The sequence below is a fragment of the Perca fluviatilis genome, chromosome 17 (genome assembly GCF_010015445.1).
Source record: "Perca fluviatilis chromosome 17, GENO_Pfluv_1.0, whole genome shotgun sequence".
NCBI classification, from domain to species: domain Eukaryota; kingdom Metazoa; phylum Chordata; class Actinopteri; order Perciformes; family Percidae; genus Perca; species Perca fluviatilis.
Genome location: NC_053128.1, coordinates 6,846,850 through 6,867,057, shown reverse-complemented (window position 1 = coordinate 6,867,057; position 20,208 = coordinate 6,846,850). Strand labels below are relative to the sequence as shown.

The window sequence follows — 20,208 nt, the reverse complement described above, 5'->3', positions numbered from 1 at the left end:
ATCTCGTGGCCACTAGATAGTATCTTGTGGCCTCAAGATACTATCTTGTGATTATAATTAATTGAATGAGTTTCCGATATTATAATTAACTACTATCTTGTAGTTATAATTAATTTTTTTTGACAAAGTGGGACCAGGGGGGCTCCGTAGAATGGCTTGTCCTTGATGCTTCATGTTGGTTCAAGAAATTCAAACGCAACCCAGATATTTTTCATCTGCAGGATGTCCGCATTCTCGCCTTCCTCATGTTTAGCACGCTGTGGCCATTGGCGACTTGAACCTGTTTCCTGCTGTCCAGTTCTACACAACAGTGTGAAGGCTTTGAACCCCTCGTCAGTGTTGTAGTCAAGACTCACCTCAACCGAGACCAAGTCATCACCGAGACCAGAGTATATCGAGACAGAGACAAGACCAAGACTTTGAGGGGTTGAGACCGAGACAAGACCAAGACCAAGGCAGAGCGAGGAGGAGTGAAGATCATGACCAGACCAGTGCCAGACAGCCACAACTTCTTCTTCTGTCTCAGAGATTTACTTGCTTGGGAGTGTGTGTTAAGGGGGCGGGGAGTACGTTAACAGTTACAAATTTCAAATTATAAAAGAGTCAAGTTATTGGTTGCATTTGAAGCAGGAAGTTGTACATCCAATCACAGTAATGATGTTAACATAAATCAGACGATACACAGGTAATTTAGTGATAACCCTGCCCAATTGTGGTCTTGAAATGAAGTCTTAAATAGAGTCCTCTTTATCTGAGACCGATTACAAATGAGGTTGATTCCAGGACGAGACCAAGATTTCAAAAAGTGGTCTTGAGAATGGTCTTAAGATCAAGACCGATCTCGAATACTACAACGCTGCCCCTCGTCCCTGACACTGAACATCATCTACCACTGACCTCAGATCAAATCCAAGCAGGTTTTGCCCTCCTCTGTATGTATATCACTGCTTTGACACAAAAAAAGCACAAAAGCTGAGCGACACACCCACCCACTCTGCGTTTATAAAAGAAGACATTTAGAGAGGGACTGACCTGGTGGCAGTGTGGGTTGGACCCTCTGTTGTACGAGTACGAACTCCTCTCTGTTTTACCTGCAGGAGGACGACAAGAAAAGAGAGGGAGCAGTTAGCAGAGGGAATCACCTCAACAAGGACAGACCCATATCTTTACTGAAAAACTCATATACTGCTTCTTCTTCAAGCCAATGGAATTCAAAACAGACCAAAAATATACAGACAGGTTTTATTCACTCATTCATAAAGAGGGGGCGACAAATTAGACAAAATTATGCAAAAAGCATCAATCATCATTCAGTCATTCCATCATATTCATTACTTAAATGAGTTAGCCTACTATATATAAATAATGTGGCTTCATAACAATCAGCAGAATCAGTAATCATTCATTCATTTAAAATCAACAGTGGTGCTCATACGTTTATGAACCCATGCTAAAGCTGACTAAAAAGAGGAATAAATAAAGCATTTTTTAGAAATTGATCTTAATACCTTTATATATATTATATATAAAATTGGTGTCCTTAAAGGTTGGACTTTTTCCTCATTTCTTGATCAATTTCCAACAGATAAATTTTTTTTATTCCTCTTTTTAGTCAACTTAAGCATGGGTTCATAAACTTATGAGCAGCACTGTATATGTAGGAATGTAACATAAGAACAGCCGGAACACGGACACTGTCGCTCCCAATAAAATAATCAATAGTATGAATGTTGTTGGATTCATTTATATTGAAAGTATATTTCAATCTTTCTTTCTTCCTTTTATGGGATCATTCTAAACACAGAAAACAGAAAACAGCCAAAGCCAATTTTCATGATCAGAGTCTTCACTGTGTGTGCGTGTGTGTGTGTATGTGTGTGTATGTGTGTGTGTGTGGGCTTGTTTTACTATATTCGTGGGGTCCAAAAACCGGGGAATACAGTATACTTGTGGGGTCTGGACAGCCTTGTAGGGCCAAAATGCTGGACCCCACAAGGTTAAAGGGCTGTTTGAGGGTTAAGACTTGGTTTTAGGATTAGGTTTAGAATTAGGTTATGGTTAGGGTGAGGGTAAGGGTTAGGGTTAGGCATTTAGTGGTGATGGTTAAGGTTAGGGTAAGGGGCTAGGGAATGCATTATGTCAATGACGGTCCCCACAAAGATAGTGAAACAAACGTGTATTTGTGTGTGTGTGTGTGTGTTAGTTATTCTGCTCACTGCTCTCACAGCACAACAAAACAGACATCTGCTCGGCCTGCAACGTATAGAAAAGTCTTTATTCTACAAGATCCAGCTTTGAAACCACAAACAACAGTTTCACCCTCCGTGTTCTTTCAGTTGTAGATTTAGATCTTTGCATGTTCGGACAAAACAAACTACAATACCAGACAAGGTATACGGCTTTCAGGTGACATTTAGTAACATCTAGAAACCAAGAAAAATATGGAATCTGTCTCAGATCACTGGTGACGTTGCATTGATCTGTTTGTAATGTTTTTTTCGGCAGAACATCCCTGTCATGTCTGTACTTCAACCCTTCTGAAGCTTTGCCATGTATGGTACTGCACTGCTCTTTCTCCCTTTCTATCTTGTCGGTCCATGGAGACTCATTAGTGTACTTGCTAAACCACTCTGTACATTTCATATTTTATATATTATTACTGTATATTTGTTTTTATTATATATGTTTAAAGTATTGATAATATGTTTTTTATTGTTTGTATACCTGGAGTGGTAAAGAAAATAATTTCCGCCTGAGATTATTAAAGTATTCTGATTCGGATTCGGATTCTGAACCACTTCCTTTAGTTATTATAACATTATGCATCCTCACTGACGCTGTCATTTCCCCGTCTATCAAATGGGATGCATTGAATTTGGGAATTGTGAGCGGAATGCAATGTACAGTACATGTACTTATTTCTTGTTTCTTTGCGGGAAATTCATATTGTCGTTGTCGGGCAGAAACCTTGTATCTCCATATTTCCAACATTTTAATTTTGTCCGTGAATCAATGCTGTCAATCACACATACGTCTGCCTGTGGGTTTGACTAACATTTAAACAGTTTGTCTGACTCAATCTAATTTTTTCAACTTAGCCTTTCTTCGTTTCCTGAGAAACAACGATTGTGGACATACAAGGTTTTTTGCCTGACAGCGATGTAGCCTACATACATTTCCCATTAACAATTTGGACACTAAAATAAAATATCAGCCAGTAATTTAGTGCAGTATATAATAATCAAACTGTTTGAGGGATAAAATAAAGAAACACAAATGCACATTTTCTGGGTAAATCAGCAAATGAAATCCCTGAGAAAACTTGGTGCATTATCTTAATATAATAATCAGATAAAAATCCAATATTCATAAATACAGGTTCACTCCTTGACGCAACGGACGCAGGTTCGAATCCGATCTGCGGCCCTTCGCTGCATATCATTCCCCCCCATCTCTCCCCTTTCATGTCTTCAGCTGTCCTATATGAATAAAGGCCTAAAATGCCCAAAAAGAAAATCTTTAAAAAAATAAAATAATCCTATATTCCTAAAGAAACCAGTCCTTCCCATTTGCTACAACGGTCTAATACACCCAGAGATATTATTATTTTGAGGATGTTTTATCACATTTTGCTGTTTCCATCCAGGTTTTCTAATGCGATACTTCGAAATGAGCATAAAATTACCCGAATGGAAACACAGCTGTTGTCTCACGGTATATATATATATATCGCCATATCACCCAACCCCCTGGTGTTACCCCAGCAACCTACTTGCTTGCTTCAGAATCTGTGTGGCTACATCACGATACTTACATAAATACACAATAAAATTCTCCTTCTTGGAGTTTCAGCAGTAGTTTTCCCCTATACGCATCCTGCAACTGCAGAGGTTGTGCAATATTACTTTTGGGTTTTTGTTTGCGCAACTTACAGCATGTGTGGTGAATTTCACATCATTTCCCAGAGTCCCCTCCATATGGAACGTATCAGGAGCTGGTGCACAGGCAGTTAAACTCTCTGCCCAAACCCCTCCAAACAGTGCATACCACGGATACTTTTGAGCAGAAAATAAGCCAAGCCACCACTTACCAATGCCCTAACAACCATTGCATTATTAAGAACCTCGCCAGCCAACTAGACATTGTAGCTTTTTTTTTCTAATTTCCTCTATTAGTTCTTAGTGTTGATTTTGTGGTAGAAAACTAAAGATGTGTGAAGTGTTTTCTGTTTCCCTTTGATTTGACGTACATATGTAAACTATTTTGTTTCAGGCTGTGCTCTCCCCTTGATAATGTGCAGGTGTCTTAAGCCTTAACCCACATCTGATACACATTTATTGGACATGAGAAAAAAAGAGCGCAGACATCCTCACCTAGACCCAACTGTCTTTATAGAACATCTTTGGTCCAACATATTTAACCTTCCTGTTGTCCTCGGGTCAAATTTGACCCATTTTTTTAAGTTTCTATATCAGAATTTTGGGTTTCTTTCAACTAAATTGCACAAGAATTACACGAATGCTTCCATAGAAACACTCTTTGAGTATCACTTAACTACTTTCATTTAATTTGGGGTTTTATTCAATGTTATTGCATTTGGGGAAAACATTTTTTTAATTATTTGGACATATACATATATATTTCTGAGATTCTCCCAAGATATGTTACTCTGATTTGAACTATTAGTCCAAATAATTCATAATTTCAGCTTTCAGCACTCCAAAAAATAGGTATAATTTCATATGAATGAGGTTTAATGGTCATGAATTCCAAAAAATAAGTGTCACACTAATAAGTTGGTGTTAGTGGTGAATCCGGCGGTAAAAAAAAAAAAAAAATCGCAAAAAACATAAACCTTGAAAAAAGCTGCACGAACGTTGAACAAAAATGGTCTAAAAGAAAAAGGCTTAATTGTCAGAAATCAAAGCTCTTAAAATGCAGTCCAAGGATTGATCGGTACACGACAGGAAGGTAAAGTGTCTTTTGCCAGGTAACCGACCCATTATTTGAATACACATGCCGAGTGTGTACGGCTGTGGAAAAAAAGGGTGTCTGATGAATTTGGAAAATGCTGCGACCGGCGTGGCGCGTAGACAACAAAGCTAATTTCCTCTCCAGCTTCTGAACAGGCTTTCCTCGCCTCCGAGCTGCGGGACCACTTCGAGACTATTTTTACCACACAGAGCTTCTTTTTTTTTTTTTTTTGGGATAAAACCTTCTATCTTCAGCCAGTCTAAATATCAAACCACGGTTTAGTGTGTAATTACATTCGGCGCTGGGTGCAGCCGTACGAGATGAAATGGAGGGGTTCTGTGGTGAGCGTGTGTGCAGGAAAATGAAGCGTGTACGTGGTGAAGGGTTTGAATCAGGCGTGTATAGACCAGCGCTGAATACACGCCAACACGGTAGTCGATGCAGAAGAGGTTGATAATTACAGGCGTACAGAATGGGGAATGTGGTCGACTATGTGTGTGTGTGTGTGTGTGTGTGTGTGTTTAGTGTGTGACCGATACAGCGGCCTCGGCTTCAGCTAAGACTGATGCCAGCTGGACCGGTTTGGCACATATACAAAGACTCCCACACACACACGCACGCACACGCACACACACGCACACACACACACACACACACACACACACACACACACGCAAATGTGCTTTTACATGGTACCGAAATATATCCATACATATAGAAACACACAAATACAAATTCAGGACGGCGCACACACACACACACACACACACACACACACACACACACACACACACACACAAAGATCTCTGTAGATTAAACATTGCAAAATACTATAACCTGCAACAAATCCAAACATGTCAACCATTGTACATTTAAGGTTAAAATTAAAATGTTCACTTAAAATATACTGTTTGAAAAAATATCCCATAAATATGAATGATTCTATAAGTACTCAAGCCTAAAACTCTTAAAAAAGCAACTTTAATAAAATAAAATAAAAAATGGTAGATATTATCAAAAGGTTAGTTTGTGAAGAAAAATGCAGCAATGTATATGTAGCCGAAGCTACAGAGTTTTTAAGGGATGTAGCTATGACTGAAATATAATTAAAACATTTGGGGTTTTAGTTTTTTCTCTTTTAGGCCGATCAAATTCCTTAATTCCTTCTTTGCTTTTCAATAAATTATTTAGCAATTATACTCATTATTTTCAAATATTAAAACGGTATTTAGTAAGTCATGGTGACAATAGACTACACAAAACGATGTGGTATGACCCAGCGTTAATTCCCAGATTGTTCTTTCTATACCACATTCTGTTTTAGGCCTGTTAATGGAGAACAGGGCAACATGAAATCAGCAGCATGAACAACTATTAACTGTATTCAGTCATTCTCTCTTCTTTTCATTTACTCATGCATTCACTGATTCACTAATTAACTCAATTCACTTTAAAAAAAAAAAAAAAAAAGACCTTAAAGTTCCCTTAATTCCCGCCAATAATGAAGTACATAGCAAGAATGTAAAATGGATCCAGCTGCCTGAGCCGACGGACAGGAAGAAAAGATAGCGTGTAATACATAACAGAATAATAGAATAACAGAGGCCGATGTCGTTAGCCCTGACAGGATGGAACATTCGGATATGTAAGAGGCCTCCCCACTTAAACACTGACAAAAATCACTTTATCTTAGCCATCACATTCAGAGCAGCGATCAGCCCTCGTCTCTTTGTTGCAGATACAGGACTTTAGCGTGGTGTGTAACGTCGGCAGGAGTTCTGTCTCCTCTGATACCCCGTGGAGCAATGCATGTATATAGCAATCTACGCATCTGTTATTGGTGCACACACACACACACCCACACACACACACACACACACACACACACACACACACACGACACAAAATATACATACTGTATATATAGCCCCATAAACACACAGACACACACACACAGACACACATACACACACACAAACACACACACACTCACACAAGCACAAAATATACATACTGTATATATAGCCCCATATACACACAAACACACACACACCCAGACACACACACACACACACACTCACACACACACTCACACAAGCACAAAATATACATACTGTATATATAGCCCCATACACACACAAACACACACACACACACACACACACACAGACACACAAACACAAAATATACACAGACACACAAACACACACACTCACACAAGCACAAAATATACATACTGTATATAGCCCCATATACACACACACACCACACACACACACACAAACACAAAATATACATAATATATATATATATATATAGCCCCATATACACACACAGACACACACAGACACACACAGACACTATCACACACACACTCACACAAACACAAAATATACATACTGTATGTATATATATGTAGCCCCATATACACACACAGACAGACAGCCACACACACACACACACACACACACACACACATCCTATTTTTGGGATTCTCGTCAGCAGCCACAACAGCAGGTGCTGCCGCTGAAACAAAAGACTCACTTCTAGAAGACACCGCAAAAATCCAAAAAGACAAATTCAGGCAATGTTGATGTTTTTCCTTTGGTCAAAATTTTACTGTTTAATAATTAATTGAATAATTGCGTGTTACACAAGTCCTCAAATCTAACCTGGTGTCAATTACCAAGTCACAGACAATGCGTGCTCACAGCCTGACCTTTACCTGCCGAACACAGTTTGCTGTCGAAATCTTGTCATGTCCATGTGGAATTACAAAAAAAAAAAACAATTTGGAACGAGACAGAGTTTATTGTTTTATGGATTATGTTTGGTCTTTTTGTGCAGATACAAAAACTGTATGGATGTGTGGTGTGTGTGTGTGTGTGTGTGTGTGTGTGTGTGTGTGTGTGTGTGTGTGTGTGAGTTATATTTATTGTAGGCCTATACGATTACATCTTGTTGCCGGTGCAACCATGAAAAAAAGAAATGCTGTAAAAGCTGAAATGTAGCTATCAGTTAAGATGACAATGACGTGGATGCACAAGCTACAAATACTACAGATATATATTCCGAATTGAAGATGTTAACAATTGTACAACCACAGTTCTGAACTTTTGTCCAAACATGGCAACCCTTTTCACCTCCACCATCTCTGCAGGCCGAGTTCATGTACTACACACACACACACAAACAAAAATCTCTGGTATTTTAATTTGGCCGTTAAAGAGAGAACAGCATACAAGAAAGAAAAGGAAAAAAAAGAAGCCAGGCAGGGACAGAGCAGCGCAGGATAGGAAGGGTCAGCCGCAAGATCACGCACCCTGTCACGGTATATACACACACACAGACACACACACACACACACACACACAAAGATACCAACAGGGAAGCAGCTTTGTGTTTTGATAAAAAAAAAGAGATTAATTAAAAAAAAAAAGATGTATTGTACAGTATGTCTGAATTAAAATCAATTACATAATTTTTCTAAAGTGGATTTTTTTTTTCTCAAAAGAGGGCTTACATCACATTTCGTCTTCTTTCTTCCCTTCCGGCGACATCATTTTGTTTTTCATTTTTCACCAGATTAGTTTTGTGTCTATTTAGACGAGATAACCCACCAAATCATGTTTTCTCTATTCGCCCATTTATCATAAAAGCATAAAAACGCTAAAAACACGAAGGGAAGTGAACAAAATCCCAGGGATTGCATTGGGAAACCTCACCAGTGGCAGAGTCCGTCCATAAAAATCCAAATAAATGTACAATTACAAAATACATTTTAGAAAATCCAGATGACATATCTACTGCAGGTTTCCCCCCCCCCCCCCTGTTTTCATACACAATGTTCACAATGTTCTCTGACACTATCAGACTTTTGGATCCAGTCCCAACAGAACCTGCTTTCTTCTCGCCTCTGCTCTGTGTCCCTGTCAACCTCCCTACTCTCCAAACTAAAATCACTCCTATGCACCTTTTTGGTCCCTTCAGTTTGTGCAGAACCTCATTTCCATAGAAGGTTACAACATGTGAAAGCACTTCAAGGACCCTATCAACCTCAGAAGGCTCTTTGACAAAGCCCCTTTTATAAAAAAAAATGGCTCATTTGATTTTCTAGGACCTTATTTCAAGGTTTTAAAGCATCACAGAGGATACGTTAACCCCTCTGAGGTCTAAGGGCATTTTCACATATCGTCTTAAATTTCCCTTTTTAAGGTATTTGCATAAAACTGATGTGTTTCATAACTACATGTTCAGAACAATTCAGCTTTCCAAACAGTGCGGCCCACATTTTGTCTAGAGCAATGTGTAATGAGATTATTTGGCGCTAAAGCTAAAAACAATCCATAGCTAAAAACAAACCTTAAAGGTCCAACGTGTGGGAATTTCTCCCGTCTAGCGTTGAGATCATTTATATCGCAATCAACTCTCTCGCGCCACGCAGTTCAAAGGACGTATTACAGCTACGGTAGCCTTCACGCTTCAAATCGCTTTTCTGGGCGAAGAAGAAGAAGACTCCCGTTCCTGAAATTTGGATTTTGAATATGTTTGGTCCTCCATGTTTTCCTTCTTCAAACTTGCCGGAGCCGGGAAGCCACGATACCAATTAGCAGCATTAGCAGCACCTGTGACTTTATCATGTGACAGCGAAAAAGCAAAAGGCGGAGCAGTATGTCCTGTATGTCCCTTACTAGCTACCGTATTTCAAGATGGCGCATAAATATGTGAATGCAAATGTAAAATTTCAAGCCAAAAGGAATTCTTGGAATTGATGGTGGTGGTAAATATTCATGAAAAAGGACAAGTTGGTGACCTTTAACTTACGATGTGTTGTACGAATTGTTTCGGTGCTTGAAAACGACTTTACCAAAGTTTTAGGTTATATGTGACTGAATTAGCAAAAATATATGTCTGAAATGAAATTTGGTAATGCCGCTTTATGAGTAGGAGTTTTGCCAAACATCGTATGGATGGGCCGGTGCGTCTTTCGTCCTCAGAGGGTTAGAGAGGGACTCTAAAACCGTTGCTTGAAAGAATGTCGCTAGTGTCGCAACATTTTCACGTGACAGTGCTTCCAAGGAACCTTTGGCTTCTGAGAGTTCTTACAAAACTGCTTTCATGGAAGGTTCTCAAACCACAACAATGCTTAACCCTTTGTGTTGTCTTCCCGTCGACTATGCAACTTTGTGTTTTTCTGGGTCAACATTTTTGACACTTTTTCTACACTTTTCTCAACGTCTTTGTCGATTTTATTCCAAGTTTTTTGTCACTTTTTCCGATGTTGCTTGCAGCACCCGAGAAGCCCAGCAAATCCCTCCGCCCAAGTAGCAGAAGTAGCAGTGCTTTGCCTTTCTGAGAATATAGTTCCCATTTTGTACACGGTTAGAAGACGGCTGTGTCTCATGTGACCTTGTTATTTGTACACCCTGTGAATATACAAATCACAACGTGTAAATAGGAAAATGTTGGCGTTATTTTGTCACTTATTGGGAGCAGTAGGCTAGATGGAGCCGGTTACCTCCAGGATTTGGGCTAAGCGTGGCTAGCGGTGGGGGCATCAGACAGAGTTACAACACGCACGGAGATGAGAAGGGTATGTATGGACTTATCTAACTCTGGGGGATACGGGGAATAAGACAAAGTCCCAATAAGTCGGCGTGTTCCTTTAACAAGTTTTTGTCACCTTTGGCGGTGTTTTTGATGGGGTTTTTTTGTCACTTTTTTCAGCGTTTTATAAAAATGTGTTTTTGTCGATTTTTTTGCTGCGTTTCTGTAGCTTTTTCCAACGTTCTTTTGTCATAGTTCTGTTATAGAACGTTTTTGTAAACGGGTCAAATTTGACCCGAGGACAACAGGAGGAACCTGGACATTTTTTGAGAAACAACCAACAATCCTTGAGACTGAAGAACATTTGTTAAAGATGTCGACTGTGCCTCTAGCACCCTCTAACGATAAATGGTTAATCAGGTATGTTCTTTGTGCAACCGCTTCATAAAAGAATAATGAACCTCGCCAACCTCAGAAGGCTCACTGACAAACCGGTTTCCTAAAACCTTGATCTAATCTGACGATACTTCTAGGAACTGATGCAAGAGACTCTAAAACCCTAGAACATTAAGAGTGACATGACACTACATAAGAGTGACATGACACTGTCAAGTACACGATACTGTCATGACACATGAACCCTAACCCTAACCATAATTTGTCATGACAAAACTACTGACAGAAGCGTTATGTCATTAACCTTTATGACTTGTTGATAATGTTTATGACACGTTCATGACAGTGTCATGTCAGTCTTATGTAGATACCTTCAAGTAAAGTTTTTAGAAAACCTGACATCAAAAGTTATCAAACCCCGATGCTAATTAAAGGAATCTTTGACAATTGTGAGCTTCTCAAAAAACGGTCTTTACTAAGGCTTCTCAAACTACCAAATTGCCTTTAGGGGCATCCAAAAATACAAAGTTCTCCATCCTCATATAGCTCCAGAAAAAACCTTCTCAAAACCTCTAATCTAATCTAACCTCGATTTAAACAACTGCTCTGGTGTGTTCTTTGTGCAAAGACTTCACAAAAGACATTCTGGCCTGGCTGTTTCTGAGAAGATTGATTGGATCTGACAATACTTCCAGGAAGTTATAACAGGGTCTAGAAAACCCCATAACATGTAAGCAGGTGTTCCAAATCATCAGATCATTCTTAGAAAACTCTTCTTTTAAAGGTTGTCAAACGTTTATGGTGCTAAAGGAACTTTTGATAACCCTTCATGAATTGGATGTCCTTAGAAAACCGCCTTCATGAATGTGTCTCAATCCACAAGTGACCTCAGAAGGCTCATTGAAAAACCCCTTTGTAGTGCTTTTCTAATGTCTATTGTTCTAAAGTTTTTCATGTTTCTTTGGGAGCTGCTTGGCCCGGCATCTGCCAATCTCTCACTTTGAAAGAGTCGCCTACCCTTGACATGCTCCTTGTGCAATCGTTTCTCTAGACCAAAGAATCCTGAAGGTGTACTCAGATTAAAGACAAAGGTAATTTTAGATGAGGCGATCTGAGGTAGGAAGACATTTTTGCTCATTTACAGCTTGCCAAAAATATGAGTATTTTCATGATTTCCACAATTTAATATCATCATTAGCTGAAGCTTTTCGGGATTTTGGACAGTTTGTGGAACATAATTTGAGAACAACCACTTATTTTTGACACTTTTTGACACAAATACTGATAAAAAATAGGTGCTAGTTGTAGCCTTAGGTGTAACCACGTAACCACAACACTAGACTGTCTCAAACCTAGAAAAACTCCTTGAAAGAAAGTTTCCTAACCTCGACTCTACTTCCGACAGTCTCTGCATTTCTCTGAGGAACCCTGCGGTGACATTTCTTTCCCTGGACGACGGACATTAAAACAGGCTCATTGGATGTGAGGCGGACCCCCAGACAAACCGCCGCTCATTAGAGTGTGCTGGCTGCAGGGGTACAAAAGGTGGAGGAGGGTAGGTCAGCCCACTCTGCTGTATGAAGCACATAGAGAGGTCGTTGAGCCAGGAGGACCAAATCCCTGCTAATCCACAACACCGAGAGACAGAGAGGAAACACAAATAAACTCGGTTACAAGCTGAGAGCTAACAGGAACCAGGATGTTCTGCTGGACTATTAGCTATAACCACGCTACTTCTTCACAGTCCTTTAACCAAACGTAGTCCTATTAACCCAGTCCTTAATCCCGAGCCTAAAATACTTCTAAAAACAAAAACTCATATGTGAAAAATGAACATACCACGTGATACCACAGATGACAAACCACTGGCCTCACTGCTGCACTACACACAACTAGAGTGTCAAAGCTTAAACATTGTTACAATTGAGTGAAAAAGATAATGTCGAGCCAACAATTGAGGCAGCCACTTTTCCACTATTTGTGATCTGCGCGTTCATTTCTTATGTCTCTATTGGCAGATTACAAATAAGTGTGACTCTACAACGCATAGTTGGAAGACAATTTTCAATACAGATATCATCTGTTCATCATCTTGTTTGAACTGAAACCATCACCAGCCACCTTTTACAGTAGCTTTGTAGACAGCAAAAGATGAATGTACAGTATATGACTTCTTAAAATGTGTGGCATTCCACCTTAAAATTCACCAGCACTGCTAAATTACTAAAATGACCTTATTCCTTAAACGCTAAAATCTCCCAGCTGAAACCAGACTGTTGCCAAAAATAAAATAAAAATTATAATTCAATGCCCACCTACTCAGCTTTCAAACACGTAGACCTTGATTTAAGATCTTTAAATTTATTGTACTTTCTCCAAATTGTTTTTCTCACTTAAAATAATTTGTTCCCTCACATATGTGAATACAGCACTATTGTACATTTACTCATAGTGGAAATGTAAGACAAAGTTATTATACATACATATGAATATAGCATACAGTTTAAAGTGTATGTATCTCCAAATGTGGTAATTTTGTATTTTGTTAAGATAAACTGAACAACAAAGGGTCCCTATGGGTTAAGAAAATTCTACTTCATGAGCTGAATAAACAATTACAAACCCATTGGAGTAGCTGAATGATGCATTATCCCAAAGATCAAAACGGGGCTGTTTTTCTTAGCTCATGTTAAGTTGACATTTTGGAAATACATGCTTTTTAAGTAAGTAAAGTTGATTCATATATCACTTATAACTAGGGTTGGGTACCGAAACCCGGTGCTAATAAAGTATTGCATTGGTATTGGAAAAAACCCAAACAATACCCAACCCTACTTATAACAGACAGCGTCACAAAGTGCTTCACAGACCGAATAAATGAATACATTAAAGCCCATCGAGGCATAAAATACATAGTAATACAGTCAACACATGCAGAACAATAACCACTCAATCCAAAACATCCTTTCCCTTTTGTCCATTCTCCTGGATTCAACCCCAAATCTTAAACTATTTCCACCCTAACCCCTATTTAAAATAAACTCACCTAAACATTACACCTAACCCAAGCCTAACCCTCGTACTATGTGCTTATTTCTGTCCTCGTAAAGCCATTTGATTCTTGTATAGTGTGAAAACGACGACGAAACACACATAATGACCCTTTCGACCACTTTTTCTTTCGTCTGTTTTTCCTGAATGTGTCCGAAAAACACACAAAAAAACGACAAACAAACAAAAAAAACCACATTCAATTGGGCAGATTTACAAGCTATAGAAACTTCTCTCTCTGCGTTTGGATGAAGGCCAGCCTCAGAAACTGAAAGTCAGTACGTCTCATCGGCATCTCGGTCTTCACAAAAGGGCCGCTTCTCAATCGCTTCACTTCACATAATGTCGCACCATCAGGGTTTTCTTTAAAGGCCATTTCTATTATTTTACCTTTTCTTTGGTGGTTTTAACCAGCGCGTTCATTGACAAGCGTTTTACAGATCAAGGCCAGCACACGACACAGCTCGATACAAAACCAGAGAGAGCAAACAATCATAAAAGATGATCCAAAACCAGAGACACACGTACTTTGTGTGTGTGTAGAAATAGTGGACTCGCCTACACAGTAGAAGCCCACAAAGCAACACCACTTTGTATTCTGGTCATGTCTGCCTCCTCGAAGCCCAGAACGACTCTCAGACCTGTAGTGTTAGTGTTGTAGTTTTTATTTAATTTTTTTTTTTTTTTACGCTACATAAGCATTTATGTTATGTTGTATGTTTTTTTTTTTTTCTCTTTTCTTTTTCCCATTGTTAATTTCCTACATACTTATATGATGATAGGGCTTCTTTGGGATGGGTTTCGATAGCTGGTTCCATTTTGGATCCGGTTCCCAGTTGGCAAATTACCAACCCGTTCTGACTCCCAACGCTTGGTCAGTGACTCTCAGTGTCAGATACGAGGCAAAAATCACACTTTAGCGTCTGAATGGAACGCACCGGGCAGAGCAGCAGCTCGACCGCGGTGCTCTAAGATGACAAAGTATTAAGAGTTACAACGGTAGGGAGTAGTATGAAAGACCGAATATCCATGTAAGAAAGTTGGTTGGGGTGGTGGATGGGTCAAACAACACAGGACTTGCAGTTCTTGTCCTGCGTGTCAGTTAAACGTAAGTCTCGATGTAGCTCTCTGGCCAACAAATCACATAGAGTCTTTTATTCCTAATAGATATTGTATGGACTCTACAGGCACGTGCAAAGACAAAAAAAACTGGTAATCACAGGCATGACTCCGTGGGTGCTTCCGTGGGTGCTTCCGGGCCTGAGCACCCACAGAAAAGGCAGAGCACCCAGCCTACAGTGGTAGTCATATTTCAACGCGCTTGGTCGGGACTCTTGGCATCACATGATGGCGCTCTGGGTCGGGACGTACGTTTAACTGACACACGGCACAATAGCGGGACAGTTAGGTTTTGGAAAAGATCGTGGGTGTGGTTACAAAATGTACGTTTCAGTGACACGCAGGAGAAGAATGGGATACGAACACCCGGTCTCCTGGGTGAAAGTCCTGTGTTGTTTGACCCATCCACCTCCCCAACCAACCTCTTTATGCGGATTTTCGGTATTTTATAGTACTCGCTACCGTTGTCTCTCTTTAAACTACGTCGTCTAACGGCGCTCCGGTCAAGCTGCTGCTCTGCCAGGTGCGTTCCATACAGACGCTAAAGGGAGACTTTTGCGTCGGTATCTGACGCTGAGAGCCACTGACCAAGCGTCGGGAATGAGAAGGGGCTGTTAGGTGCATTGTGAATGCAGAAAAATCTTCAATTTATTTTGTTGATATTAATGGAATGATAAAGAAGAAAAGTAATTCCTTCTGCAGCTGTAACACAGCCGCCCAGTGAGGAGCAGGATGAGTCGAGACAGGGTAAATAAATCTCACCAGTAGTGACTATGGCTAAGATGCTGAGTGAAATAACAACCATTGTGTGTGTGTGTGTGTATATATATATATATATATATATATATATATATATATATATATATATATATATATATATTTTTTTTTTTTTTTTTTTTTTAACAGATGTCTTCATTCTCCACAAAACAAAATATATAAAATATTTGATAAGGGATTCAAAGAGATCATTTAGGAAGGAACAACAGGAAGCTTCCTTCCTCCAGTGGCTGACAGGGAGGAAGCTGATTTGTGAGGCGCACAAAGAGACAACACAGTAATATCTTCTGATCAATACAAGGCAGCAGTGTGAGGGAGAGCTCTGTATTTTTCTTTTTCCTTAACGACTTCTTCCATGTTAATGTTCACCTTAATTAGTTTAATAAAGTTGAAATGTAGCACACCAAAAAAAAGGGACGACAGCAACAGCAGTAAACACGGAGAAGGGAGAAGAGAATCAAATGAAAGGGGAAACGAGCAGGAAAGGGAGAAAAAATAATTGGAGAGGAGACGAAAAGAGGAGAGGAGATAAGGGAAGAGGAGAGGGAGCCAAGAGCAAGGAATAAAGGGATAAGTGACAATATCAACATCCGTCAGCTTATTCTGACCATATTTTGATTGTTTCGATTTGATGTTTGGTAATATTTTATTTAATAATCTTTGTTGTGTTGTAGATGTTTTTAGTCAGATTCATTAAGAGGGAAAAAATCTGATATGAAGTTGTTCTAAGAGTCAATGCCAATCTCTTAACTTTCTTTTGACTATTTCAATTTGAATGTTAGTCATTTTAATTTCATTTGATTCTTTTAAATGTTATGTTATTCAGATTCCCAAAAAGTAAGAATAAAAAAAAAAAATATTGGCACCTAGACTTTCTTTTGATGGATTTTGTCCATCACCTGTCAGTTATTGGTTTCCATTCAAGTCGATGGAGTTGTTCTAGGAGTCAACGTCGGCGTCTAGACTCTTTCTTTCAGAGAGTCATGTCGAGGCTTTCTCGGTGTGAAAGGAAACACTCAGAAGACGTGATCTCCTCTGACATCCATATAATGAGTCCATTTTAATAAACTATGTGACTAATACTGCGATTTGACGAGGATGGCGAGATGACGGGAGAAAAGAAAGAGAGGAAAGAGAAGAAAAAGGTGGGGAGGGGGGAGGAGGATGGATAGAAGGGGGGTTAAACCCTGTCTTCCTGCATGCTGTGTGTGTGTGTGTGTGTGTGTGTGTGTGTGTGTGTGTGTGTGTGTGTGTGTGTGTGTGTGTGTGTGTGTGCGTGCGTGCGTGCGTGTGCGATGGGGGAGGGTTGGACTGTGCAGACATGAATCATTCTGAGCAATTCAAGCGTTTCCATGACACCGCTGGGCACCAGTCCAGAAGTTTCTACAAAGTCTGAAAGGTGCAACACACACACGCACACACACACACACACACACACACACACACACACACACACACACACACTAACAGACACTGAATTTGAAATCATCTATATATTCATGGTGTTGTCTTCCCGTGTAAAGCGTACAATTTTTTGGGGATCAACATTAATTTAACAGACGATGGCTGATGAGTAACTGTCGTCTAACAGAAAAACGTCTCTCACACACACACACACACATACACACACACACACACACACACACACACACACGTCCTTCACTCCCAGCAGGCATTGATTTCTTGGCACCGGAGAGAGTGAATACATCAAACAACAGATGAACGTATACGAGCGTCGAGAACGGCTCGAGAGACGCAGCATCCAGCTCACATCTGTCGACTCCTACCTTCAGCCATATCAGACTGCTGATTGGACCATCATTCTGATTCTCTCTTTTTTAAGTTTGACTCTATATATGGGAGGCTGTCACTCAAATGTATCAATGTTTGTAAATCAAAGTATTGGGAATGAATGTGGTTATTTGATCTGGCTTCTCCAAATCTAACACAGGGAGTTCTCTTATTTTCTGCATTGAAAAAGTATTTAGGTTTTAGTGTCCAAACACTGGTGTTAGCAGGTGTTCATCTTTTGAAATCCAGTGTGTAATAGAGTTTCAATTTGATACGAATGGAGTTGAACAGAGGGTATGGTTGTGTTACAGCTACCACAAAAGTACTCAATGACGTTACATCCGCATTACATGTAGATACCAAACAACACTGCACTGCTAAATTCATTGACCTTGCCAAAGCTTTTTACTCCGTGGACCACATACACTCATTCACAGACTTAGCAGCATTGGTGTCACTGATCACTCACTGGTTTGGTTTTCCAATTATCTCTCTCACCGGGTGCAACGTGTAAGATTTGCAAACCTTTTCTCCCATTCTCTCCCGGTCACCAGGGGTGTAGGGCTCCATACTTGGCCCTACACTTTTCTCAATATAAATTAATAACATTGCTCAGGTAGCTGGCAATTCACTCAGTCACTTACAGTATACGCTGATGATGCAATTCTTTATGCCACTGGTCCTTCCCCTGATACTGTTCAAGCTACTCTGCAAGATAGCTTCTTCCAACTACAGCAGTATTTTTCCCAACTCAAACTCACTCTCAATACCTCCAAAACTAAAGTCATGTGGTTTTACCGTAAGGGTACAACGCCTTCTCCCGCCCTTAACATTACCAACTGCAAAGGGGCTATCCTTGAACAAGTCATTGCATATAAATACTTGGACATCTTGTGGTGAAACGTTACATTCTTTCTCCATCCACACATCAAAGCTCCTTTACAGAAACCGCTCCACTTTCACCACTTTCATTCAAATGACAATTCTACCCATGTTAGATTATGGTGACACTATATACAGGGTTGGCTGCCAGACCACTCTATCAAAACTCAACACTCTTTACCATTCCGCTATCAGGTTTGCTACAAATGCCCCCTTCAATACAGACCACTGCACCCTATATTCATCTGTCAACTGGCCCTGCCTTCACATTCGCCGTAAGATTAACTGGTTCACTTTCATTTACAAGAGCCTTCTTGGTCGATCACCTCCTTACTTAGTTCACCTACTGCAGTCTGTCACATACAATACCCGGTCCTCACTTCATCTTCAATTAAGTATTCCCAAAATCAACTCTGCCTCTGGTCTCGCATCTTTTCAATCTGCTGCTGCTTGCAACTGGAATGCTCTGCAAAAGATTCTCAAACTGGACAAACTAATTTCCATTTCATCCTTCAAAACCATCATCGTTGTTCATGGACATATGCAGTTGCTTCTCTACACAATAATTTTTCCAGCTAAATATTTGAATGGTTTCTCCCTCTTACTCACCCATGTACCTGTGCACTTATCTCGCTGTTGTTTATTATTTTCTGTGTAGTACTTCACATTGTATGTTATGTAATTTCTAAACTGTATGTATTTCTAATGTATTTATTATCTAGCCCTCCTTCCCTTTGCCTAAGTGGCTATGCCACTTGTCAGGCCGCCATTAATAAGAACCTGTTCTTAATGATTTGCCTGTAAAAATAAAGGTGAATTTGTTTTTAAAATGTAAATAAAAATCCAGCCCGAGAAAACCTGCCACAGAACTGATTCACTCTTTATCTTAGAACAATAAAACATCAAAATGGAGTTTGTTTGGGCGCCTGGGTAGCACACCTGGTAGAGCGCGCACCCATATAAAGAGGCTTAGTCGTCAACGCAGTGGCCGCGGGTTCAACTCTGACATGCGGCCCTTTGCTGCATGTCTTTCCCTCTCTCTCCCCCCCTTTCAAGTGTCCTGTCAGAAATAACGGCCTAAAACGCCCAAAAAATTATTTAAAAAAAACTTAATTTGTTTTCAATCTCGCATAAAGGTTTAGAAAGGCCCAGATGTCATGCTAATTCCAAGCAGGTTTTGAGTCTGTGTTGTGTTACTGTAGAAAAGTAACAAAATTAAGCATATCTCCAAATCTCTACTTTGATTACTGATTGACAACTCCCTACTTGATAAACACTCGGTAGTAATTTAATTCATTACTGAGTAGTACAGTAAGTCTGGCACACATAAATCACACTTTCTCGCCAGTGGTTATGTCACACGTCTAAGTATTGTACATAACAGGGATGTAAACAAAGATTAATACATTATTTGGATATGCACTCTAAACAGATACAAACAGCATCGCAAGTTTTTGAAGTAATATTCCCGCATTCTGCCATCCTCATCATCAATAACGTTTCATCAGTTTTCACCAGATTAGTTGTGCAGTGCGGAATGAAACCTGAAAAATGTTCCACAGGTGTTACAGTAGTTCTACCTCAAGAACAGATATTAAAGCCTGACACCAGAAGAGGGGAACTGACCAGCTGAAGTTAGGGACCGTCTCAAAAGTGCATGCTTATAGGGCC

General features: G+C 39.8%; 1 protein-coding gene across 7 annotated transcripts in view; it reads right to left on the bottom strand.

Annotated features, from left to right (window-relative positions):
* The window catches only part of LOC120544931 (transcription factor 4-like), a 403,968-nt gene that overhangs the window by 175,817 nt on the left and 207,943 nt on the right, over positions 1 to 20,208 (bottom strand). For all 7 annotated transcript variants that reach the window (XM_039778818.1, XM_039778815.1, XM_039778816.1 and 4 more), the window contains one exon: positions 1,033 to 1,091. In XM_039778818.1, the coding sequence (XP_039634752.1) occupies positions 1,033 to 1,091 (59 nt within the window). The remainder of the gene's footprint in view (positions 1 to 1,032; positions 1,092 to 20,208) is intronic.